Raw genomic sequence first — 26,637 nt, 5'->3', positions numbered from 1 at the left:
AAATCAGAAAGATGGTAGTTAAGGAAGTTCAGTCAGAAGAAGCCTGAGGCAGGATGACCTAAAAGACTGTCTTCTGTTGGAACGCAGCTCACTCACTTAGTGGCCGCGTCCCAAGACCTTGAACAAGTTAATCAAGGAGAGAATTGCGCTTCTCCCCTCTCACGGTGGTTGTGAGGATCACACGCATGGATGCAAAGCTTAGAAACTGTTAGTTCTCAACTTTGTTTTTATTAACAATGACAGTCTGCTATTTATTATAATCCTTCTTCATGTATAACAACTTCATTTTTCAAAAGCAAGGTTTACTTTTAGAGTTATACATTTCTCCACCCCTCCCCCCAAAAAACATTCTCAACACTTTTTAAAAAAATTTTTATTGGAGTAGAGTTGATTTACAATGTTGTGTTAGTTTCATGTATACAGCAAAGTGAATCATTTATACATATATCCACTCTTTTTTTTTTTACATTCTTTTCCCATTGGGCTATTACAGAGAATTGAGTAGAGTTCCCTGTGCTATACAACAGGTTCTTATTAGTTATCTATTTTAGATATAGTTCAACACTTCTTTTTTTTAAGCATTTTATTTTTTAAATTTTATTTATTTTTTTAACATTTTTATTGGAGTATAATTGCTTTACAATGGCGTGGTAGTTTCTGCTTTATAACAAAGTGAATCAGCTATACATATACATATATCCCCATATCTCTTCCTTCTTGCGTCTCCCTCCCTCCTACCCTCCCTATCCCACCCCTCTAGGTGGTCACAAAGCACCAAGCTGATCTCCCTGTGCTATGCGGCTGCTTCCCACTGGCTATCAGTTTTACATTTGGTCAACACTTCTTTTTTAAAAAAAGAAACTTCTGGAAAGAACAGCAGAGCTACTATGCAAAGAGAGAAGAGAGTTTAGAAGTTGATGAATCTGTGTCTGGCTAACTCGTAAACAAGCAGACTGGCTGTCTGTTGAGCTGATTTACCTCTCATATTATTATACGGCCCTGGTAAGTAAAATTACTTGTATTTCATAAGCTGCTTTCATTTTTTAGCATATTTTTATTCCATACTCAAAGCACCAAACTCAACTACTACTTTCAAATATTTGTAGACATTAGATCAGTATTTAAGTTCAAGCAAAGATAATTCATGAATCTGGTCACTATTCTTCAATTAATATTAGGTGACATGGTACTCAGGCACAATGTATTTGTTAAATGCCACATCCGCAAAAATTACATTTCTGCTCAATACTCTGTAACAACCTAAATGCGAAAAGGATTGAAAAAGAATAGATACATGTATATGTATAACTGATTCACTTTGCTGTACACCTGAAACTAACACACCATTGTTAATCAACTATACTCCAATATAAAATAAAAAGTTAAAAAAAATTACATTTCTAAAGCAAGTCAGCCAACACCTGCTCCAAGCACCTGTCCTCCAACCCCGGTGCCACTGTCCCTCACGTCTGGGGGTGCCCACAGCTGAAGGGGCCAGTGCACTCCCCAAAGAGACCCAGGTGCCCGAGGGGGCCGGGAAGGCTGACTCTGTGAGGGGCCCTGTACGTGGCATCCCTGACCCCATGTCCTTCAAGACTACACCTAAGATGAGGTACCCACACAGCGACACAAAGCTGGGCCCAGGAAGTCACTGCATGCATCCCCAGAAGGGTCCCCTCACCCGTCACCACCTGCCGAGGCCTCCAGGCTGCACCTGGCTTGGTCCAAAGGCTGGATGGGCCCCTCCAGGCTCAGCCCGTTGGTTCCCAAACAGGAGCCAAGCAGGAACGAAAGAAAAAGCGTTGCCTAAGGATCTGATTGACTTATTCTTCCTAGGAGCTCCTCTACCAGACTGAAAACATAAACAGAAATGAGACTTTTCCCTCACCGCTTTAAAGAATATTTCACTCTTACAACTATAATTTTCCAGGTAACATTTAATGAGAATCCCCCAAAATGCCTGGAAGTGCACTTAATGTTAAGGATGGGGTGCGTAAGGATATGCAACGACTTAAACACAGAATCACTCTATCTGAGTGCCTGCACGCCGTCCCCTTGGCCACAGCTGCTGATGGTACCATGCAAGTTCCAGCTCAGCTGACAGCCGGGACTCCCTCCCTCAAGCAAGCACTGAGGGTCTTTTTGCCCCAGGGCCTTCTCAGAAGTCACGGGAGCCTGCTGGCCTGCCTGGAAAGCCAACAGGGGTGGGAACCAGCAGCTAAAGGCCCCATCTCCATCCTCTGGACAGACAACCCCGGAGGGCATTCTGCACCCTTTAGTAAGTGGGCTGGTCAGAAGTACCGCAGATGCACCTCTGTCTCTGTATAACTGTAAGAATCTGCTGAGCCCCATGCCCTAACCCTTTGGAGCGGCTCTTGGCCTCGATCTTGTTATGCCTCAAAAGGAGGAATTCTTACCAGATCCAACAAGAACAGTGGTTTTCAGCATTAGCTGCATGTTGGCATCTCCTGGGGAGCTTTGAGAAGCTCTGATGCTCAGATCACCCCCCAGAAACATCACACTGACCTGTCTCAGGTGGGGCAGGCTGCCTAGGGCTCACCCTATACCAGGACCCAGGAGTTCCAACCTAACCAGGAATACAGTCAGCGGAGCCCCGCAGGGAGGGCCAGAAGATGCAGAGACTCTCAAGGGGACCAGTCTTGAGAGGTTTAAGATAAATCCTCTCTTAACAGACTAGCGGCTGCCAGAAACGTGGGGTGGGGGATGGGCAGAGTGGGTAAAAGGGGTCAAAAGGTACACATTTTCGGGGCTTCCCTGGTGGCACAGTGGTTGGGAGTCCGCCTGCTGATGCAGGGGACGCGGGTTCGTGCCCCAGTCCGGGAGGATCCCACATGCCACGGAGCGGCTGGGCCCGTGAGCCATGGCCGCTGAGCCTGTGCATCCGGAGCTTGTGCTCCGCAATGGGAGAGGCCACAACAGTGAGAGGCCCGCGTACTGCCAAAAAGAAAAAAAAAAGGTACACATTTTCGGTAATAAAATAAATAAGTCCTGGGATGTAACGTACAGCATGGTGACTATAGTTAGTAATACTGTACTGCATATTTGAAAGTTGCTAAGAGCACACATCTTAAGAGTTCTTATCACAAGAAAAAAGAAATTTGTAACTGTATATGGAATGGATGTTAACTGGACTTGTGATCGTTTCACAATATATACAAATACTGAATCATTATGTTGTACATCTGAAACTAATATAATGTTATGTGACAATTATATCTCAATTTTTTTAAAAAGATAAATCCTCTCTTTACCAGAATGTATGAGAGATGGCAGGTCCCTGAGAGTGGGAGGCAGATAAATGAACTACATACCAACAGATAGTCTTTGCTTTTATATAACTGGAATCACACTACATGTATTCTTTGGAGATGTGCTAGCTTCATACAATAACAGAGCCGCTATGTTTTTCACACAAGTTCATAGATCGCTACTGTGTTCAATTTTTAAAACGAACCAGTCAGTTGTCATAACACCTTTGATGAAAACCCACCTCTTGCCCTGATCTGAAACGCTATCTTTATCACAAACCAAACTTCTCATAGACAATCGGTCTCCCTTTCAGGCCTCTCATCTCCTTGGTGATAGGTTTCTTGCTCAGCCAGCACCATCTGTTTTTATTAACTATAACGCTGTAATACATTTTATACCTAGGAAGGCCAGTACACTCAGTGAGATTTTTTTAAATTACATTTATCTCTTTAATTCCACTGGAATTTTTTTAAGGTATAGTAAAAAGTAAGGCTGTAAAATGATTAATTTTTCCATAATTGCCAACCAGTTGCCCAATTACTGCTTATTGTGAAATCCTTCCTCTGCCATTAATGTGTAATGCCTACTTTATAACATGTCATATTCTTGCACAGTAAATATCAAATATTCAATTCTGAACTGCCTTCCCTTATTTGGTGGAAGATCCCTGCCCTTTGGGAACTTATATTCTAGCAGGGGAAATAAATGATAATTTTTTTAGGTAACCAAAAGTTACAGTTATAATATTTTAGAAGGTGATAAATCTTTAAAAAAAGAGCAAGTGGGGCAGGGCTTCCCTGGTGGCGCAGTGGTTGAGAGTCCGCCTGCCGATGCAGGGGACACGGGTTCGTGCCCCGGTTCGGGAAGATCCCACATGCCGCGGAGCAGCTGGGCCCGTGAGCCATGGCCGCTGAGCCTGCGCGTCCGGAGCCTGTGCTCCGCAATGGGAGAGGCCACAACAGTGAGAGGCCCGCGTACCGGGAAAAAAAAAAAAAAAGAAGTGGGGCAGGTAGGAGGCCCTGGAAGTACAGAGCAGGCTGGGGTCAGGGGCAGGCTGCAGTACGATGCTGGGTGATCAGGGTCGGGGCCAGGAGTGTGGGCGCTGCGGGGAGGAAGAAGAAGAGCAGACTGCAATATGACAGAGGGTGTGGGGCTGACTTCACCGGCGTGTGATCACAGCAGGCACACGGGCCTCGTGCTCAGAGGACCTGCACTTGGCCCACTGCTCTGCCACTGCCATCGTGAAATTCTTAATAATTTTATCTTCGACTCTTGTGTTTTGCAGCAGAGTCCAGTGGGACAAGGGAGCATGCGCGTGAGCAGGGCAGATGTGCACACGACGTGTGTCTGCCGCCCCATCCACACACAGCATCCTGGAGCACACGGTGTCAGGTGAGCATGTCAGGTCCAGGACTGAGGAAGCGGGGTGCTGACAGCCCAGAGAGGCCACGATTCCTACTGAACCAGAACTTGCTTTGAATGCAGAAAGCAGGTGATGGTGTTTAGGGTGAAGGTCTGACATGGCCACTCTGCTCTCACCCTTGTCCAGAGAGGGCTCACTTCCGCCCTGGTCTCTTTCAGGGCCTTGGGGACACATGTGAGTAGGTACCCATTACACTGGCACTTCCCGGCCTACAGACCCGCAGCAGCAGCCTGAGGTCCCAGACGGCATCACTTCAAAGGCCGAACACTCTGCATCCCTAGAAAGGATGCAGGAAAAACCCTTGGGATTACTATCCACACCGGAATCCTCATGTGATGACTGAAACAAGTGATGTCCACTCTGCTGTGGACAGCATTTTAGCAAAGCTGACACAGAACTTCAAACAGCACGGAAAATGAATCCCCGAGAGTCCCAAATGAGCTTCCTGGCTGTGGTTACCGTTGCTGCCACTGTCTTTCAGATGTGAGCCCTTTTCTCCTTTTTCTACCCACAATCCAGGTATCAGAACTTAAAAAGTGAAAGCCACATTCCCACCAAACACAACTTCAGCCAGGAACAGCAGTCCAAAGCAGTTTAAATGTTAGGAAACCTCCGTGGTTCCCTTTACTCCACTATGAATAGACAGGCCAGGAGGAATGTTATTTAGCATTAAAAGCAAAACCCAGGAAACACGCACCGACAGAACACAGGGACTTCACTTCTAAGGTACTGAGACCATGTCTCTCTCCTAAGCTTGTAGGAGCTGGTGTTTGAGTGGATCGCGCTTCTCCACTCCTGGTGGGAAGACACAGCCGGCCACACGCTTGCTTCTGGCCGAGGCTGTAAGCAGTCGAGGACTCTGCAGTCCAGGGTGGCCCGCAGAGCTCTCCCTCGGGGTGCGGGTGGGGATCAGGAGACAGCCCATTTCCATTTCCACAGGTGAAAGGAGACGCTTCAACAAAACTCAAGAGGCTGCCTGTCACTGCCGCGTCCCTCTAAGCCCTGAAGTTATGGGCTTATTTATCTTCGGAGAATTCGGTTTCCCGTGGCTTGTGAAGCCAGCTGGGCTCTGACCTGATTCCCTCCCTCTCCTTCCCTTGATCTGCCAAACGTCACGCGTGAGCACAGAGCTGATTTATCACAGGTCTATGCTGGGGCCTGAAGCAGGCTCGAAACGAACTCCGGAAGGCACTTTTCACATCACCTGACGCCACAGCCAAGGAACGGGCCCAGCTGAGAGGTGCGTCTCCCCAGGGGCAAAGCACGTCTTTCAGGTCCACTATCCTTAACCTCCGGTGATTCCTCCTCCTGTCTTGTTTCAATAAATTCTACTAAGAGACACATGAAGAAAGACTAAATGGAAAGTTGGCTGCACCTATATGGTAGTTTATTCCCAGTTCACTTCTGGGTGGTAGGCCCACATTTTCTGCTTTTTAAGTCTGACTGGTTTTCCCAAAATACCTCTCTCTTAATAAAGCCACACTTTTTTTTTTTTCGGCCGCACTGCACGGCATGTGGGATCTTAGTTCCCCAACCAGGGATGGAACCCGCACCCCCTGCATTGGAAGCTCGGAGTCTTAACCACTGGACCACCAGGGAAGTCCCTAAAGCTACACACTTTTGAGACAATTTCATCATTAACAATAATTCTCACTCAGTGAGACAGTAGCGTTGAGCAAGTGTCAGTAAAACTCCCATTTACTGACTGGGATGACAACTGTACCAACTTAAAGATTCTAGACCCAACATTCACAATGGCTAAAGTTGAGTGCTGTTATATTACTCTCCATACGTTCAGCATGTTTGAAATATTTCAAATTTAAAAAATAATAATAGAAGTCTGTTGCCTCGAAAATCTACATCCACAAAAGAGATGCAAACAAGGATGATTTTTGCATCATTGTTAGTAACAGCAAAAAACTGCCAACAACCCCTAAGTCCATCAAAAGGAGAACAGCTAACCAAAGGCAGTGTATTCACATGGCAGAATCCTGTCTCGCAGTTAAAATGAATGAACTAGCTGTAGATGTAACAACACAAACAACATTGCTGGTGGGAAAAGCAGCCTGTTTCAGGACAGTAAATGTAGAACAATACCAACAATACCATGGAGGTCAAGGGCATGTGCACACACATGCGTGCACACACACATGTGCATGTATGTACACACATCCATCCAGAATGTAATCCTAAGGAAACCCAAATTGAGAGACATTTTCAAAATAACTGACCTGTACTCATCCAAAGAGTCAAGGTTATGAAAGTCAAGGAGAGACCAACGTAGAATGAAGGAAGCTAAAGACATATGAAAGGTTATGAAAGTCAAGGAGAGACCAACGTAGAATGAAGGAAACTAAAGACATATGACTATTGAATGCAACATGATTCTGAACAACTGCAAAAGACCAGCTATTGGGATAACCGCTAAAATATGAATGGGGTTTGAGGACTGAATGGTGTTAAAATGCCAATGATAGTTTTTCTGATTTTTTTTTTTCGGCCACACCATGCAGCTCATGGGGTCTCAGTTCCCCAACCAGGGATCAAACCTGTGCCCCCTGCAATGGAAGTGTGGAGTCTTAACCACTGGACCACCAGGAAATTCCCTAGTTTTTCTGATTTTAATGGATGTTTGGGGGTTCTATAAGAGAATGTCTTTGCTTGCAAGAAATATAGACTAACATGTTCAGGGGTGATGGGGTATCAGGTCAGCAACTTACTCTCATGTGGCTCAGGGTAAGTCACTGGTACTGTTTTTCCAACTTGCCTGCAAATAAAACCTTATGACATTCACTTTACACCATATATAAAAATTAAGTGAAAATAAACATGAAAAGCTAAATTATAAATCTCTTAAAAGAAAATATAGGAGGAAACCTTCATGACACTAGATTTGGCAACAATTCCTTGGATATGACACCAACAGCACTGTCCACAAAAGAAAAAATAGATAAATTGGACTTCATCAAAATGTAAAACTTTTGTGCATCAAAGGATACTATTAAGAGTGAAAAGGCAACTCACAGAATGGGAGAAAATATTTTCAAATCATATATCTGATAAAGGGTTAATATCTAGAATAGATTAAAAAAAAACCTCCTACAACTCAACAAAAAAACAGCCCAATTCAAAAACAGGCAAAGCACTTGAGTAGATATTTCCCCAAACAACACACACAAATAGTTATTAAGCACATGATAAGATGCTCAACATCCCTGGGCATTAGGAAAATGCAAATCAAAACCACAATGAGCTATCACCTCATACCCATTAGGGTGACTATTATTAAAAAAAAACAAACAGGAAATAACAAGTGTTAGGGAGGATGTGGAGGAACTGGAACCCTTGGGCACTGTTGGTGGGAATATTAAATGGTGCAGCCACTGTGGAAAATGATAGGGCAAATCCTCAAAAAATTAAACAAATAATTATGAATATGATTCAGCAATCCCATTTCTAAGTATATACCAAAAAAAAATTGAAAGCAGGGTCTCAAACAGGTATCTGTACACCCATGTTCATAGCAGCACTATTCACAATAGCCAAGAGTGGAAATAACCCAAATGTCCATCAACAGACAAATGAATAAACAAAATGTGGTCTATACATACAATGCAGTATTGTTCAGCCTTAAAAAGGAATGAAATTATGATACGTGCAACAACATAGATGAACTCTGAATACATTATATGCTACGTGAAATAAGCCAGGCACAAAGACAAATATTGTACAATTCTACTTATGTTGGGTCTCTAGTAGTCAAATTCAGAGACAGAATGTTGAATACTGGTTACCAGGGGCCGGGGGCAGGGGAGAATGGGGAGTTAGCGTTTAATCGGTAGAGGATAGTTCAGGAAGATGAAAAAGTCCTGGAGATGGATGGTGGTGATGACTGCAAAACAATGTTAACGTTCTTAATGGCAATGAACTGTACAACCAAAAATGGTAAAATGATTAAAATGGTAAGTTTTATGTATATTTTACTACAGTGTTTTAAAAAACCATATGACATACACACACCAACAGATACCATGTATTTTCTATGACTATGTGTAAAATGTGCATAAACGTATTTTTATTAAGTCTAGAAGAAAACATATGGAGCTTATTAATGGTGTTACCTCTGGGAATGAAAGATTATAGTCAAAAGCAACGTTAATGTATCTTAAACTTCTGGTTAAACTTCTAATTTTTTAAAAAATATTGATTTTATACATTATATATAACAAAAAATGAATAAAGATGTTATTCTATGGGCTCATGAGAAAAACAGAAGACAGGAAAAGAACTGTTTCCAAAAAAATATCTTTCTACCCAGGAATACTATAAAAACTTACTAATAAAAAAAATAACATTTCTGGGCTTCCCTGGTGGCTCAGTGGTTAAGAATCTGCCTGCTAATGCAGGGCACACGGGTTCGAGCCCTGGTTCGGGAAGATCCCACATGCCACGAAGCAACTAAGCCCATGCGCCACAACTTCTGAGCCTGCACTCAAGAGCCCACGAGCCATAACTACTGAAGCCCGCGTGCCACAGCTACTAAACAAGAGAAGCCACTGCAATGAGAAGCCCGCGCACCACAATGAAGAGTAGCCCCCGCTCGCCACAACTAGAGAAAGCCTGCGCACAGCAATGAAGACCCAATGCAGCCAAAAATAAAAAATAAATAAAAAATTTTAAAAATAATAATGATAACATTTCTAACCTGGTACTTTCCAGTCAATACACTGCTGGCATGAAATTTTTTAAATGACAATAAGAGACTCTTCCCTGTAGAAAAATGAAGGGGGCGAACGGACAACATGAAATGAAAAAAAAAAAAAGGAATCCACAGGGCATAAGGCCAGATGAAGTCTGGACTTTGAAATGAAATCTTATAGAAACTGTCCTTATTCCCCAAGGTCTCATGAGCCAGCAACGAAACCGACAGTTAACAGCAGCCTCTGCCCTCCAAGCCGTCAAAGCGCCTTGGCTCCCTGACAGACTCTGGCTCGGCCCGCCATGGGCACCGCGACCCCACGGGGCAGGAAGGGTGGAAATGCAAACAAGGCCACAAATTAGCTCTTCCTGTCCCACAGAAACGGAAACTGCAGACTGCACTTTCACAGTTAAAAATGGAAAAAGAAACTGACTTCACATTCTATGGAAAGTCGTCAAAGGAATACATTTTGTGTGAAGAATCTTCATGGAAGAGCTATTCTTCTGTGTTTCAAACTGACAAAAGTAATGAAGGCTGGGGAACAAGGCAGGCAAAAGCAGCCGCTGTGAGGTTCTGGATCTGCCGCCAGCCTCCTCCAGCCCTGGAGCTGCTGCGCCCTCCTGACAATTACTCCCCATAATTCCTAAGAGCGGTGAACACCAGGGGACACCCTCTTCCAGAAATAAACCCTTTCTTTTCCCTGACAAGCTCTGAACGCTTAGAAACTGCCCTGACAATATAAGCTAAAATGGTACATATAAATCAAATTCAATATAAATGTTGATTCTTGGGATTTTCACAATTTCTTCTTATAATTAAAGTTTTTTGCATTAAGGGGAGAACTGGGCCATAGAGAAGCATCACGCTGACCTGAAGACAGGGAACTGAGTCCCTAAAATCTGCTCTTTTTGAACCACATCAAAAAGAGGTTCTGGTTTAGCATCCAGCCTGTGCCCAGGGTCACTCAGGACCAGGGCAAGTGTCACACCCCTTGATGTCGAAATGTCTGATCTTAACCTAGAAACTCAAAGAAGCTCGGAATCCCCTCACCGTCCTGCACAGAAGGCAGGAATAGGGTCCTTCCTGTAGTGACCAGTGGGGGCTGGACTTTGCAGAGTGTCCTGACGCTCACACCACGGGATAAAAGATTTCCAACACGAGTCTTTTCTAGGGAAGCTCCGCTGGGGGTAGCAGAGCACCAGGGCAGCCGAGACCCTCCAGGGGCGTCCAGATCCTGCCCACAGCTCTTGGCCACCTGCTGTAGGACCTCCTAAGTGCCCCCCGCCACCTTTGCCCCGGCCAGCTCTACAATCCAGTGTCAGCCAGCTCTGTGAACACACACACACACACACACACACACACACACGTAACCCTCTAGTAACCCTCCAGCTCGCTGCCACTAAAACCCACACTACTCACCCTGGCCATGAGGCTGGGGTCATGGCTCTGCCTTTGTGTCCACTCTCTCCCTGCACCCCCGACCTCCCCCTACCACTCCCCAGGGCTCTGCACCCGCCAGCCCCTCCGTCCAGCACACTCCTCCCCATCTCCACGTAGCGGCCCCCCAGTTCAGCATCCCCACCCCCAGCTCCTGTGCCTGAGGTGGCCCCTCCCAGCAGCCCTCTCTACACTTCTCCCAGCTTTGATTTCTTTATAATATTACAGTTTTAAATTATACTTGCTTGTGTATGTTTCGCACTAGAATTAGAATGCAAGCACCATGAGGGCACAACTTTGCCCAGCGCTGTTCGCGATGCAAGGCCAGCAGCAGCGCGCACCCTGTGAATACCTGCTGGGTGGACAGATGAGTGGGTGGTAGGTAGGGGACTGGACAGATGGATGGACACAAGGTGGAAGGATAGATGGAGAAATGAACAAACTAACTAACAAAGGAGAAACATGGCGGGCATTCAGTCCGTGGACCACACCATGCAGTGAGGGCTCAAAGGCAGGAAGGCCTTGCCTGGATGGCACTGAGGTGAGCACCTTGGATGAAGCACTGTCTGAAACAGACCTTAAAGATGGGGAAGACAGCAACAGGTAAAGAGAGAGGGAATTCATTTCAGGGGGATGAACAGAAACACAATATTCAAGAAACAGTGAATAACCTGCAGGAAACGAGTCCTACAGCTCAATGCGAAAAGCCTTTACCATAAACCCAACAAGTAATGCACCATAAAAGATGAACGTTTAACAATGTCCCACGTGTGTTTAAACAAAAGTGATTAGTCAACTGCCCATGAAGCCTCGACATCATGCATTTCACTAAACTGCAATTCTCCAAGCAAAGACTGAGGTGCTGGTCATCCCCGGTTTTTATTCTAGTCCAATCAATAAGCCGACCAGTGAGTAAGGCATTGCATGTCTGGTACCCAAAAAACCAAGAGAACTATAAATTGCTTTTCAACTAAAAACTCTAAGAGGCTACAGCACTACAATCTCGCCCACACTTCGGGTTCATCTCTCTTAAGAAACAAGTTATTCCACTAGCTCAGGCCTCAGTGCCGCTCAGCAGAGGGCCTGTCATACGTCACTAACGTGCTGAGCTGCTGTCGCTCTATCGACTTTTCCTGACACATCTGTAATTGCGTCGAGAAGGCCCCGTGCCCTGGGAATATTTCCATCACCGCTGGGTGGGTGGGGGATGGGTACTGAGGGGCGGTGATGAATGCCAATGGCCTCATATGTGACCTCAATAATCAAGCCCAGCCAGCCTGCTTCCTGGCAGCTGCAGTAACACAGGTTGTAAAGTATTTTTAGACATTTCAGCTGGGGATGAAGCGTGGTCCAGAAGAGACCAACGCCGGGAGCAGATTAAAATGGCAACGTCCGACTGTCCGGTTGCCTCCGGCCCAGCAGTTCTTCTACATCAGTGTCCTTGGAGGGCACAGGAAGAACTGGTTAAAAACACAAACCTGCTACTCTTCTGCCTTCCACATCCAGACACGCCAGGAACTCGGATTCAGAAAACCTGGGGGCGGAGGGTGGGGTGGGGTGGTGTCCAAGACTCCTCCCTTAAATACAAACCCTCGGCGCTTACAGTGGGTGGTCCTGAGTGACTCTGGTGGACAGAGAACAGTAATCCCTGAACCCAACTGCTCCCAGCACCCCCCAAGCATCTTCACTTCCTTGGGGCCTTCGGAGGGTCTGATGAAAGCCCTGGAACCTCCCAGCAAAAGCACTGGCGTGCACAGGCACTAAGAAAACCTGGGTGAGCCCAGGGTGGTTCATGAACCCCTAAAAGCCCACGTGACCCAATTCACACCCCACCCTCCCATCCTGACCTTATCTTAAAGAGCAATCAGGTTAAAAAAAAGATAAACCCTTGGTCAGTCAGGCTGACAGATGTTGGCAAAACACCTCTGGGTGGTGAAGGGTTTTATTTATTGAGCAGCCCTTTTTAAAAAATTATAGGAAGAGCTTCACTTTTTATTTCCTTCATTTCCAGATCATTCTTCTCTCTCTGTTAGAAACGCAGATGTTTGAACAAGGCTTTCTACAAAATACCGCTGACTGGCCGAACATTTTTCTACAGATACCCGAGACTATGAAGCTCCTAATAACTTAGCTAAAAAGCTAAGAATTCCCAACGATAATTCTGAGTCTGGATGATTACATTACTGCTGTGCTCAATGTATAATCCCTGGCAGGATAAACTTTACCTCCCTCCCTTGGGAATAAAGAAAGATGCTAGTTAATCTTCAGTAGGCCAACTCAGTAACGTAAGGAGTTTTGTCTTTCTAGCACATCCCCAAATGAGATTAGAAGATTAAAATAACTAAGAATCTGCCCAAAACACATACACAGGAACAAACAAAACCCGTAAGCCTTAAATGTACTAACCCATTAGTGCCCTGAGAGAGTTATTTAAAGCAAAACAGATGTTTTTCTCTAGTTGGAGATTAAGAAATGTTGCATGTATCAAAGGTGGAAGAGGAGAAGATTGCAGTTTTTAATTTACCAGCCATATTCCAATAGCAGGAAACAAACTCTTTTCAGTTTTCACAATTTTGGTGACCCATTATGGACTGAAGAAGCAAAGATGAAGTTCTGTCGACTGATCAATTCATCAATGGGTCTCCAGGCAGAGCCAGTCATGTATCTCTTGGAAAGGCTTCTTTTTAACTCTATGGTATATACTGAGTTAGGACAACCATCTATATAAAAACAAATTAAAATGCTAAAACAAAAGCAAGCCCTTGCAGCTCCCCAACTCAGAAGAAGCCAGCCTGGGTGGAAACGTCTATGAGGCTCCCAACCCTTCCGACCAGCCAGACACACATGCCCCGGGCATGGGCGCCCGTGCACTGATGGCACTCAGCAGGGGCCCTGGCTGCTCGAGCAGAGAAGCCCCCCAGCCTCCAAACCCGACCCTTGGCCAGATGGTTATGCAGGAAAGTGGATGTTCGCGCTGAAAGGATGAGAAAACCAGCAGTGATGCCCGCAGCCCCAGTGGTCTGGCAGGTGCCAGCACTGCCCTGTCAGGAAGGCTTCCGTACAAGGTGAGGTCCCGGGACCCAAGGTCACCAGTACACCCACGGTGAAACGGTGACAAAGATGAACACGAGCAGCAACAAAAACTCTGTGATGAAGCTCTTGCTAAGTTCCCGCTTTCGTCTTAGTAACACTTCAGTATAAACAAGGCAGGACCCTCAGTCAACATTTGTCCAATAAATCAATGTGACACAATGAACCAGCGACTGGAGTGAAGGACAGGATCCAGTGCCACTGTGGCAACCAGACCCAGAAGCTTGCTCTGTGGCCTGGCTCAGGCCACGCAAAACCTCACACTGACACCAACAGAGACCGGGGAGTTCGCACCAGAGTTCAAGCCTAAAACAGGACGAAAAAGGGAATACGTACATTTAAATAAACGTTCTTCCATGAAGAAATGCAAACGTATGGGCATCAGTATAACTCTTTCTTATATTCAGAACACTTCTCGTTAGACCGTCGCTCATACTGAACTGTGCGGTAACTCAGACCCACCTTTGTGCACCTGCAGGGGGGCTGCCACCTGTGTCCTGGCCTGTCCCCTGCTTTACCTTCTGGATTCTGCAGCACGTGTTACTGAAAAGTACGGGTAAATGAGGCTGACCGGCGCTCCCTCCGCACCCCCTCTCTAGCCCACACATTTCCTCCTGACCCTACAGAAGCCACCAGTGTCTCAATCTCGACATCCCAAGGTTTCAGGGCAAAGGGATGGGTGCTTGCTGATAAGACGAGTGCAGAGAAAGTTACAGGCGAAGTGAGGGTGATAATCAGAGAAGCATGAAATGAAACGCTCTGGCACCATTCTTCACTGGTCAACTTATCCCAGAGATCTGTCAATAAACTCATGAGCCAATTCAAGGATGTGTATTTGAAAGTTCATTTTTTCAGCTCATTCCAGCCTTTCATTTAGTGAGGTTTACAAGCCCACTAAATCAGTGAAAATATAAATACTTAATGGCAACACTGTGAACTAGGTGAGCCCTGGGCCCCAGGAAAGAGCCCTCCAATTACTGAAATGCCCTCCTGGGCGGGGGAGGGGGGGAGCCCCCACCTGCTCTCACCACTGCAATCCCAACCATGTGAGACTCAGGAAAACACCCCCCACCAAGGGAAAGCAATTAAGATGAAAACAAGAGCAACAGTAAGTTTCTCCCCACAGGCTGGGCTGGCAAGGGTGTTGAAATTTCCCTGTATCTAGCCACCCACAGAAGAACTCACGCACTAGCGATCTTCTCTAGGTTATAATCAGGATGTTCCTACCAGAACCATGTTCTTCCACAAAAGTGCAATGGGGAAGACAGCCTCTGTCTTCTGTCTGGTGGCTCTGCTACTGCTTCCACCCCCTGTTCTTTGAGGGATGCCCTCAGAGCGAGCACTACCCATCTTCTTCCACTTTCTCTCCGTCGGGAACATCAGGGGACCCACACTGCAGCCCCTACTGCGCTGGGTGTGGTGCCCATGCAGCCATGGGAAATGTGCAGGGGCTGCCACTTCCAGACCCGAGCAGAGACCTGGTTAAGGCAGGCACACAACGAGCTGCCTTTACAAGACCAGTCTTCACCAGCAGTAGCTGCATGACCCATAAATAGAGCCCTGGGACTCTTAAAAACAGGAATTTAGCCCTATTTCAAGTGCAAGTTTGGAAACAACAACTGAGAATGCCTCCTCCCCCAACCTCACATCCTTAAAGGTCAGCAAAACCACCAGTCCCCTGGGAGGCCAGGCCAGCTCTGTGCCCACGGCAGTGCCAGAGGACATTCACAGACACACAGCTCACGGGCCCAGGACACACGACTCCAGAACAAAGTGCACCCCAGGCTCAGCCCCAGGCAGTGAAAAAGACTCAGAGCAACGGGACGAGTGGCTGACGGGGGCTCACTGGGGTTGAGGGGTCAGAGGATACCCTCCGAGGAGGAGACAAACGCTGAGACCAGAGTCCAGAGGCAGGGGAAGTGGGGGTCTTGAGGGGGCTAGTGCAGAGCAGGCCACGAGCCACAGCAGCCAGGCACGTGGCTCAGGTTGGAACCCAGATGTCTCTGGAAGGCACTGAGGGGTTTAAGGCGGAGCATGAAGTGGTGTCCTTGTGATGTGTCCCAAGTTGTCGGACACTGTCCTTTACCCCCGTCACTGTCAAGAACCTTCCCGGTTTATGCTGCCCTGAATCTGTCCCCGGAGCAGGGACCGGGTCACGTCACTTCCTCCCCTCCCAACACACTGTCACACACTAAAAAGACACCTGATGCCTAAATACACACACACACACACACACACACACACACAAAAGGACCTACTGTAGAGCAGGGAGCTATATTCAATATCCTATAATGAACCATAATGGAAAAGAATATGACAAAGAATAGATATATGTATATGTATAACTGAATCACTCTTCTGTGTGGCAGAAACTAACACAACATTGCAAATCAACTATACTTCAATTAGGAAAAAAAAAAGCTCACACACGCATTGTTCATTTGTTCAGGTTTAAAGAACCTGTATTTTTAAAACACAACACAAAAGTGAACAACTCAGCTATAAGCCCGAAGAGGAAGCCTGTTCTTACTGAAAGGGGGAAGGCAGACAGGCCACCCCAGAGCCCCCTGTGCCTGCCTACCAGTACCTCCTGACAGCTCGGGGACAGAGATCTGGGCAGTTTATAGGGTCTGAGGCTTCTGGAGTCCATTAACTAGAACAAGTAATTGAAACTGACTCAGGACAACTCCTGCATTTGAAGGGAAAGCTCCTAAAAGATTCAGAACTAACGAAACTAACTTTCTTACTGTAACAAGTTAGCATGGCCTGTTAATAAATTTAAAAAATGTTGTCTCTAGGGGCTTCCCTGGTGGCACATTGTTTGAGAGTCCTCCTGCCGATGCAGGGGACACGGGTTCGTGCCCCGGTCTGGGAGGATCCCACATGCCGCGGAGGTGGCCCGTGAGCCATGGCCGCTGAGCCTGCACATCCGGAGCCTGTGCTCCGCAACGGGAGAGGCCACAGCAGTGAGAGGCCCGCGTACCACAAAAAAAAAAAAAAAAAAAAAGTTGTCTTTTTCTTTATGGTAAAGAAGAGGGGGTGCTTGCTCAAGAAGGTTGAAGAGCCTAAAGATTTCATGTATTATTCTATCACTTCTAGAAAAATATTTAGAATGAAAAAAACTTGACTAAATTTTCTCTCCAAATACAGTTGAAGCAGAATAATAAATCAAAACAACGAAACAGTGATCAAATAAAAGCAGAGGGAGAACAGCCAGGGGGCAAGAGGAAACCGGGAGAGGCCGGTATCCTGCGAAACAAGGTAAAGATGAACCTGTCAAACGCACAACCTCATTGTAACCACAGGGAAGGAAACCGAGGAACATTCTACAGAAGCAGCAGACCAAAGCCACGAGGACCGGGAAAGGCCATAAATACCACATGGGATCCCAGATTATCCTGAAACAGATGAAGGACGCTAGAGAAAACTAGTGAAACTTAAGTAAGGTTGTAGCGTCGCCAACAGTATTGTATCAATATTAATGTCAACATTTTGATGAGCAGACTGATTACATAAAACGGGATATTTAGGGGATACCGGGTAAAGGGCGTATGGAAACTCTGACTCTTTTCAACTTGCCTGTAAGTCTCAAGTTACATCAAAATAAAAAGTTTAATTTTTCATGTGGACTTTTCACTTGTGATTTTCTTTCATGTTATCAGTAATTCCAGGAACCTCAATTATCACCTTTCAAGCCCAGCACTACTGCGCCAGCTGTGTTCCTGCTTCTCTATCAATCCAGAGAATCAGTAACATAAAAGAAAAGGTCTGTTCCCCTTGGAAATGATGACTTTGAACAGGTCACAGAGCTTTACGTTTACATAATACTCCCCACCACCCCTGCATCCTTCCACTTCGGTGTCCCAGAAGGCGGGGGCAGGGGGAGAACAGGGCTGCCCGCCCCCAGCTCTCACTCCTCCTGCCCTCCTGCCTCTCAAAGGCCACAGAGCAGCTGCATTAATTAAAGCCTTCAGAAGTGCTAAGCACCTATGAGAAGCACACAGCTCACAAGGACTAGCACAGATTTCCTTTCTCTAGTTTAATTAAATTTTTTCTGAAAGCTTACAGAGTTGGCAGCAAATCCAGGTCAGACGTTGCTTTAGAAAAATAAAGATTTACAAAGACCCTCAGGTGGCACATCTACCCACACCTGGGATAAACCCACTCCTCGCAACCATTCCACACTCGGGAACCGGGTCCGGCCGAGGGGAGCCGTGCTGCTCCTCTGCTGCCACCCAGCGGCCTGTGGACGCCCAGGCACCTCACCCAGGACCAGCCTGGAGGAGGACTGGGCTCTGGAATGGAGTCAGGTGGAGGCAAGGCCGCAGCACGGAGACGGAGACGCGGGGCGACAGGTGCGTTCTCGGGAAGGGATGTAGCGAATAAACTCTAGGTTACTACGATGAGGCGGTTTCTCCACCTCAGACTCAGAAGTGCTCCAGGAAATAAATCAAGGTCAAAAGATGTTACCGGCTCCCAGGAGACAGACCCGACCCTTGACTCTGGGCTTACCTGCTTTGGGTCGGAGGTAGCAGCACCAGGAGCCGGAGATTCCAGTTCAATGGTCACAGGCCCATCGTTCTGAATGTGAACTTGCATGTAGGCACCGAACTTGCCGTCTGTAAGAGCAATTCCAACGGTCACAAGAGTTGGAGACCTCAGATTAAAGCTAACCTCGATCAGTGTAATCAGAAACCCGGGAGCAGGACCGCCCAACTCCCCCCTCTGCGCCCCCGAGTAAGGAAAACAAAACCACACGGCAGAGGGCCTCCGCAGGCTCTGCAGACCTGGCAAGAGGGCAGGGTCAGGGACCACGTGGGTTAACAGGCCTGTGAGACACTGAGAAGGTAAAGTGTACAACCACTGTGGAGGTCAAGTTCAAGCTGAACAAACCCTACAAGCCTGGAATTCCACTTTGGGGCGTCTGCTCTAGAATCCCTTATCCAAAAGGAGACAGCCAAGGGTGTTCACTCTGGCCGTGTTTATAAGAGAGAAAGTGGACCCAGTGTGACTGTCCTGGAGGGGAACCAATGCAGAATCTCTGCCTGAATTCTCCCACAGAATACCATTCGGCGGCCACACCTGTCAACGCAGCAAATCTCAAACCCACAATGTGATCTTTAAACAGTGGCGAGGACACATCAGTGCAATACCATTTAGATGGTATGTTCAAACACCAAAACAAATTCTATCACCTGTGGAGAGAGATGCATGAAGAAACGCGGCAGGAAGACGAACAGCAAAGGCAGGGCGGTAGCGACCTCCACACGGGCGGGGGGGCAGGGCAGCTGAGAGACACGTGAAGCACGAGACTGCCTGGCCAGTGAGCCCCCGGTGTCTGTTCTCTTCATGTTTCCTAACGAACGTTTTTAAACAAATCAAACACAGTAGGCAAAGAGCTTAGGAGGTTCCCCCAGAACAACCTCATACACGGCCCTGTGAGCGGCCGGCGGGCCCCTCTGTGTAAGACGTGGAGGGGGGTCCCTCACCGTGAGGTCAAAAGGCAGGTCAACCTACAGAAGATCCCACAGGCCAGAGAACAGAGGGGACACCCCAGCGAGGCTGCAGAGCCATCCTGCTTCCCGGGATGCATCCTCAAAGTGGCCACGGACCGCCCCAGAAATGAGCACCTCTCCGTGTCCTATTCCGAACCTTCTAACCCAAACCCACGCCAACTGTGTCCAATCAATCAAACTGTATCTAGTCAACCCCCGAATGCTGAACGACGTTCTTCACAAACGACGTTTGTAAAGAAAGCCCAGCACACGCTCTGAGAGCTGGTGCCGCGCAATCATCCGAACGCTGCCTCCATCCACCCGAGAACTTCTGATGTGCACTGGGTCCAAACGCAGCCAATGACACATGCGGACACCTGCTCGAGTGACTGCACACCGTTCCTGATCAACCCAACAGGGAGAAGGTGCCGGGTCCACAGCGTAAAGACAGTGTGAGCCCTTCTGCTACCTCCCACCATGAAGGAGTAGAGAGAGGGCGAGATCCATGCCCCGCTGACGATTAACTCACAGCAATGAAGCACCAGGCTCACTGCTGGAGCCCAGAAGACCCTGCTCAGCTCAGGGACACGGACAGCCCGGCACTCATGGCCCAGGGTCTCACAGGCGACAGGTGGGTGCAGGGTGGTGATGATGCGGCGCCATTCAACCCTGAGGAATCCCGACCCTGGAGGTCAGAGTCCCCCCCCTTAGGGGATGAGGAGGGAATCAGAGGGGCTCCCTGGAGGAGGCTCCACCGGCTTCAGGATGTGAAGGGCAACAAGACTTGGACCCAGCCCCCAACCAGCTCCAAGGCCTCGGCATCCCACCTGCACCACAGGGAGACCAATGAGAAGCCCTGAGTCATGGTGAAAGTTCAAGGAGCCCGAGCACAGAAGCGCTCAGGGCCGCGGCCGGCACGTGCCTGTGCAGGATCAGGGTCTGCTCTCAGCATCACACTCAGGGACCACGCCTGCATGCCGGCCCTGGGGGTCACCATGCACCGCAGCAAGGATGGGCTCTCAGGACCTGGAGGAGGGAAACCTGTTTCATTCTGGAGGGAAACCTGTTTCATTCTGGTGCTCCCCACGCTCCCCTGGGCAGGGAGCCCTCGCTTCATGGGGTGGACGACCTCTGGGGGACAGGCTCACCTCTGGGGAGAGAGCCGACCCCTGGGGAGACAGGCCAACCCCTGGTGGACAGGCCGACCCCTGGGGGGACAGGCCGACCCCTGGGAGACAGGCTGACCCCTGGGGAGACAGGCTGGCCTCCGGGGAGATGGCTGACCCCTGGGCAGACAGGCCGACCTCCAAGGAGACAGGCCGACCTCCGGAGGACAGGCCAATCTCTGGGAGACAGGCCGAGGAGAAGAGCAGCCCAGGACGGGCCTGAACCAGGAGCCCCTCCAGCTCCCTCCTCAGAGCAGCTCAGCTCCAGGGCTCTGGATACCAGACCCACTGCAGCAGCAAGGGACTCCCACCAGCTCGACTCCACCCCACCTGCTGGCACTCGCTCCGATGACCCTTGACCTCACAGAGGGTCTCAGCAGAACAGGCACAGACAGTAGCCCTGGAAACCGAGAGAAGACGAGCTGTGTGCCCTTTTTAGAGGCAAGATGAATCTAGTTCCCACTGGGCAGCCAGTCGTGCTCAGATAACGGTGACTTCCTGTGACCTCCCATCAGATTAAAGTGGCCGCTCAAATCTACAGGGCTTTCGTGTTATGCATGTCAGAAGAGCTAAGAAGACATCAGCTGGGATGAAATCATGTGTTTAATTGCAGGCTACAATTAGGAGCAGATTTCAGCTCCTGCACTCCTCAGGGAAGCTGAAGGCAGACTCAGGAGGAAAGGAATTATTTCCGACCTTGAATTTCTGTTGTCAGGATATACGGCATATGCTTCACCGTGTTTATCATTCCAAGTAGCAAGAAATTTATTTTCTTTCCCTGTTTTTCTTCAGTTAAGAACAGAACTATTATCTGAATTTCCATTTGTACGGACAACAAATCCAAAGACATGTTTTGAGAGATCTTAAAATGGTAACATTCTTTTCCAGTCCACATCAAAGAGGAAAGCCCCCAAGAAAAATTACATTGGCCAGGGAAAATAAAAACATTGTTTTAAATAATCTTAAAAGACAGAAACATATCTACAAAACTACATCTAGGCTCCAGTGATGACATAACCAAGTCACTCTTAAATATAAGTCCCACATGTTTCCAGCAGGAAGACTCGCCACTGGGGCCAACCCTGCAGGATCCAAGGGCTCTACCAGCCCCAAACCAGAGCGCCCCATTTACCTGCAAAGGCTGACTGCCTGCCACCACCCAACGAGAAGCCCTGCCCTGCCTCTCTGTGCCCCAGTCTGTTGCAGGATGACAGCAGGCCGGTAACCACAAGGAGGGTGCACGTGAGTTAGTACAGGCAGGGCACCAGGCCCAGAGCCCAGCAGTCAGCATGCAGGAAACCTGGTCCCTATCACTGCTATCATTCCTACCACTGTCCATGTGGTATATGGGCCAAGGGGCGGTGGGGGGAGTATATGAACAAAAGGTGGGGGGTGGGGGGCGGGGGGGAATAGCAGAAAACGAAACTGAAGAAGATGCTTTTGAAGAAAACTGGGGAGAGCAGAAGACCCTGCACACAAGTGTCCTCTGTTCTCCAGGGCCGGCCCTGCGCAGCTGGGACCCAGCTGGGGCTCGGCCCACCTCCGCAGACGGTCCTGGACACCCGCACCAGACACTGAGCCTCAGGCCCGCCCATCTAAGCTCTCCACCAAAGGCGGCTCCCTCTGCCGTCAGGATGCATCCTCACCGCCCAGGCTTCCTCTCTGTTCTCCTTTCAACCTGTTCTGAGCCTGGGCACGCAGGGGAGAGGGGTTACTGATGGGGACCCCAACATCGAGTGACAGGCTGGGGACCAAGAAATCAAGCAAACGGGTGGAATCGGGGGCTCAAAATAAGCAGGTGGTGAGGCTAGGGCCATGGGGCTGGAGGAGTTTGGTCCCCGTGGGAGTGTGGCCCTGGGGGACGCATGGCGCTAGGGCAGCTCTGTCCGTTCTACAGAGTCCGATTGCTTCCTGGCCCCCGGCTCCCCAGAGAGCTCAGCCCAGCCCAGGGGGGCACCACCACTGGGGTAAGGATCTAGCTCGAGGGGGCCTGGAGAGCAGAGACCAGGGCTCAAGGAACGGCATCTCCTAAGTACCTTGGCTGGGGAAATACTCAGTTGTCAGAAACAAGGTGCATTCCAGGCCCTTTGGATTTCTCAGAGCATGAGGGCCAGGCCCAGGTGGGCACGTCAGAACCACCACCTGACTCCATGCCACATTCAGGGTCACAGAGGCCGCAGAACAGCAACCCTGACCGGAATCTTGAGGCTTCTCCCTGGGCCCAAGTCCCTCCCAACTGCCGGTCTCTGCTTGGCTCTACGGTGGTTCAGGCCTTGGAGGGAGACACCCGCTCTAGGCAGCAGGCATCCGGGGACCAGGACTCCATAGTAAGAGACACTGGGCGACAGGCCCTGTGGCCCAGGATGGAAAGTGCCCCCTCACAGGAAAGTGAGGGCACCTGTCCCCAATGGGGCGTCCCCAATTCCAAACCGCAGACCTAAGAACAGGGGCAGCTTCTGTGCAAATGGACATTAAGATGGTAAATGCCTAGGACCAAAATTAACCCCTTGCTGGGAGGTTAAATTCTCGTCCTAGCTGAAGCTCTGAAGTCACCCAACCTGCACGACAGGGAGGCTCAAGGCAAGGTCATCCCTGACCACCAGCTTTGCTCAGACTTCCCCGGGCTCTGCCGGTGTCCTCGGCATCCTGCTGCCTGGGATACCTGTGTCCAAGGCTGCCCGGTCTCCTCACTGAGGCGCGAGAGAACGATGCAGTGTCTGAGGCCCTGAGGGGCCCAAGTGGACCTGTGTGTGACAGAGCCAGGCCAGGGCTCTGAAAGAACCTATTCCACCAGGCAGACTCCCCTCCACCGAGAGCAGCTGAGTGAGAAACCAGGGAGGGCAGCTTCTGAGCTCGTCCGGCCACGGGGTCTGATTTCAGACTTTAACTCCTTTAGACTTGAATATGACACAGAACTTAAACCTGATCTGTAACTTTTCCCTGGGACTGTGATAATGGGCGAGGGTTTATAGTTAAGCTCAGGTCCTCTCCATGTCGTTGGCTTTTTAATTCTGAGTTTCTCATGTATTTATTATTGGAATATATTAACACCATCACTTCACCTCACTGCAGAACCTCTCGTATGCTGGGCCGGGCCAAGGCTGGACACGGTTTAGGACACAGACCAGGGAAGAAGTCTTTCACCTTGGGAGCAGAGTGGCCCTGGAGGGGCTTCACAGCAAGGTTCTGACCCAATTCAGGGGCTCTGGGGACAAAAGACACACAGCAGGAGCAGCCTCAGTGTTTAAAGATGGATTCAAAGGACTGAGCCTGTAAACTCTGACCCTCGTCCAGAGGGAGCCTCTGCTCCGGACCACCTGCCATCAGCTCCCGCCACCTCCTGGGCTAGAGCCCCAGGGCTCAAGTGGCCAGCAAGCCCCCCACCCCCATGGACACCTATATATGTAATGGTTCTTGTATCTGTTGTTGAGAAGACAGAGGGAATCCCAAAACGTTTCCCAAGCCTGAAAGCTTGTTCTAACCTGAGGATCAGCATCCGTGGGGAAGTGACTCACTCGGGCTGCTGTGGAGGCGGAAGACCCGCTAGGGAGCTGTCGCGACAATTTGGGTGGGAGGAGAGGCGGTGGCCGGGCCGGGGGCCGCAGACGCCGTGTGTAGCTGCTAGATTCTGTGTGCATGTCAAAGGTCAGGCCCGTGGGAGCTGCTGATGGGGGAAAGAGGAGCCAAGCAAAAGTGAAGTTTGGGGCCTTAAATGCGCCTGTTAGGAAAGAAGACTGAAAGTACGTGAAATACGGACCCAGGAAAAGAAGCCAAATAAACGACACACACAAAAGGTACGCAGAATTTCGAAAGTGAAGATTAAGGGAAAATAATAAAATATCAAACAAAAAAATATAACCAGACTTGATAAATTAAGAGCTAGCTTTCTGAAAAAATATTAAAAACTCTGATAGAGAGCAAAGGGGGAAAATACATCTAACAAACCACAATGAGAAAAGGGTATGATTCTAGATGCAGAGATCATTCTAAATCACCCCGCAAAAAAATCTGTACGCCTCCTCCTGATGCATTTGAAACTCCAGACGGATAGGAGACACAGGCAAACTGCCTACAGGGGCTCAAGGGTCCTGGGAATCCTGACCAGGGCCGTGACCAAGGAAGGCCACCCAAAGGGCTGGTCCGACAAGATCTATTAAAACAGATACTTCTGGGGCTTCCCTGGTGGCGCAGTGGTTGAGAGTCCGCCTGCCGATGTGGGGGACACGGGTTCGTGCCCTGGTCCGGGAAGATCCCACATGTCGCGGAGCGGCTGGGCCCATAAGCCATGGCCACTGAGCCTGCACGTCTGGAGCCTGTGCTCCGCAACGGGAGAGGCCACAACAGTGAGAGGCCCGCGTACCGGAAAAAAACAAACAAACAAAAAAACAGATACTTCCTGTTGATTAAGTTGGTCCAGACCAACGGAAAACGATGAAAAGCCTTCCAATTTATCCTGCAAGGCTAGTATTACCCTAATATAAAAACTGGATATACAAAAAAAAAAAAAGCATAGCCCACTTTCGCCTTTGAATACAGAGGCAAAAAACTGTACAGGGACGTGTGGGCAGTTTCTCACAGGCACACACACCAGAGGAACACGGTGCAGTGACCAGTGAAGGGTGAGTCGGCACAGCTCCTAATTAGGAAGGGCATTCACCAGGTTAAAACTTAGAGAAAAAGACACTGGAAAAAAATCAACTCCCCTTCCTTTAAAACTGAAACACTTGGCTAGCAAGGGAAGCTCGCTCCTTTGAACTGGAGAAAGACTATGTGGTGACCTGCTTTTTTCACAGTCGGGTAACGAAGGCACCCTGATGACCTTCCCCGCCTCCCAGGCAGCAGAGCTGACACTTAAAAAGATGGACCGACTGGGCAAACACCTCAGTGATAACCGCTGCAGCAAAGACCAGGGATGAAGATAAAATCAGTGGGCGGGGTGTGTTGGATATCAGGATATTGGCACAGTCTCACAGTATCTCCACACAGGATATTTACACAAAGAGGAAAAGAATAACTTGACCAGAGAGAAATCTGCCAAATAAGCAGACTGATCGACAGCAGGTACCCAGGATCTAATGTACAAGATCACCTCCGTGGTGTTCCTGCCAAAACGTACAACCTGAACCTAACGTCGAGAAGACTTCAGGCAAACACATGCTGCGGGACACGGACAGACAAACCGACCAAACAAGCCACCCTTCAAAAGTGGCCACAAAAGACAAGGAAGGACCCAGGAACCGTCACCCCCTGGAAGAGACTAAGGAAGAGACGCAACAACCAAGTGCAACATGGGTTCTGGACTGGATCCTGGGACCAGGAAAACGACGCCAGTGGGAACACTGGCAGAATTCAAACAAGGTCTGTAGTTCATTCGACAGTGCTTCAGCAAAGTTAATTTCCTGGTCTTATTAAGTGCACTGTGGCCGTGTCAAATATTATCAACAGAAGCTGGAGAAAATACACTATTGTTTTAAATTGGAGTATAATTGCTTTACAATGTTGTGTTAGTTTCTGCTGTACAATGAAGTGAATCAGCTATATGTATACATATATCCCCTCCCTCTTGGACCTCCCTCCCACCCCCCACCCCCAATCCCACCCATCTAGGTCATCACAGAGCACCGAGCTGAGTTCCCTGTGCTATGCAGCAGGTTCCCACTAGCTATTTTACACATGGTAGTGTGTTTACGTCAAACCTAATCTCCCAATTCGTCCCACCCTCCCCTTCCCCCTCTGTGTCCACATCTCCATTCTCTATGTCTGCGTCTCTATTCCTGCCCTACAAATAGGTTCATCTGTACCATTTTTCTAGATTCCACATATATGTGTTAATATATTTGTTTTTCTCTTTCTGACTAACTTCACTCTGTATGAGTCTCTAGGTCTATCCACATCTCTACAAATGACCCAATTTCGTTCCTTTTTATGGCTAATACTCCATTGTACTGGGTTGGCCAAAAAGTTCGTTCAGGCTTGATAACATCTTACAGAAAAACCTGAATGAACTTTTTGGCCAACTCAATTACATGTACCACCACATCTTTATCCATTCCTCTG

At 48.5% G+C, this 26,637-nt stretch overlaps 1 protein-coding gene across 1 annotated transcript in view; it reads right to left on the bottom strand.

Annotated features, from left to right (window-relative positions):
- DTD1 (D-aminoacyl-tRNA deacylase 1) overlaps positions 1-26,637 on the bottom strand; it is a 108,045-nt gene that overhangs the window by 63,468 nt on the left and 17,940 nt on the right. Inside the window, exon 4 of the mRNA XM_019927543.3 lies at positions 18,432-18,538. Coding sequence (XP_019783102.1) covers positions 18,432-18,538 — 107 coding nt within the window. The remainder of the gene's footprint in view (positions 1-18,431; positions 18,539-26,637) is intronic.

This window comes from Tursiops truncatus, chromosome 15 (assembly GCF_011762595.2).
Source record: "Tursiops truncatus isolate mTurTru1 chromosome 15, mTurTru1.mat.Y, whole genome shotgun sequence".
NCBI lineage: Eukaryota > Metazoa > Chordata > Mammalia > Artiodactyla > Delphinidae > Tursiops > Tursiops truncatus.
Note: the sequence above shows the minus strand (reverse complement) of the source record. Positions and strands in the feature narration are given on the sequence as shown.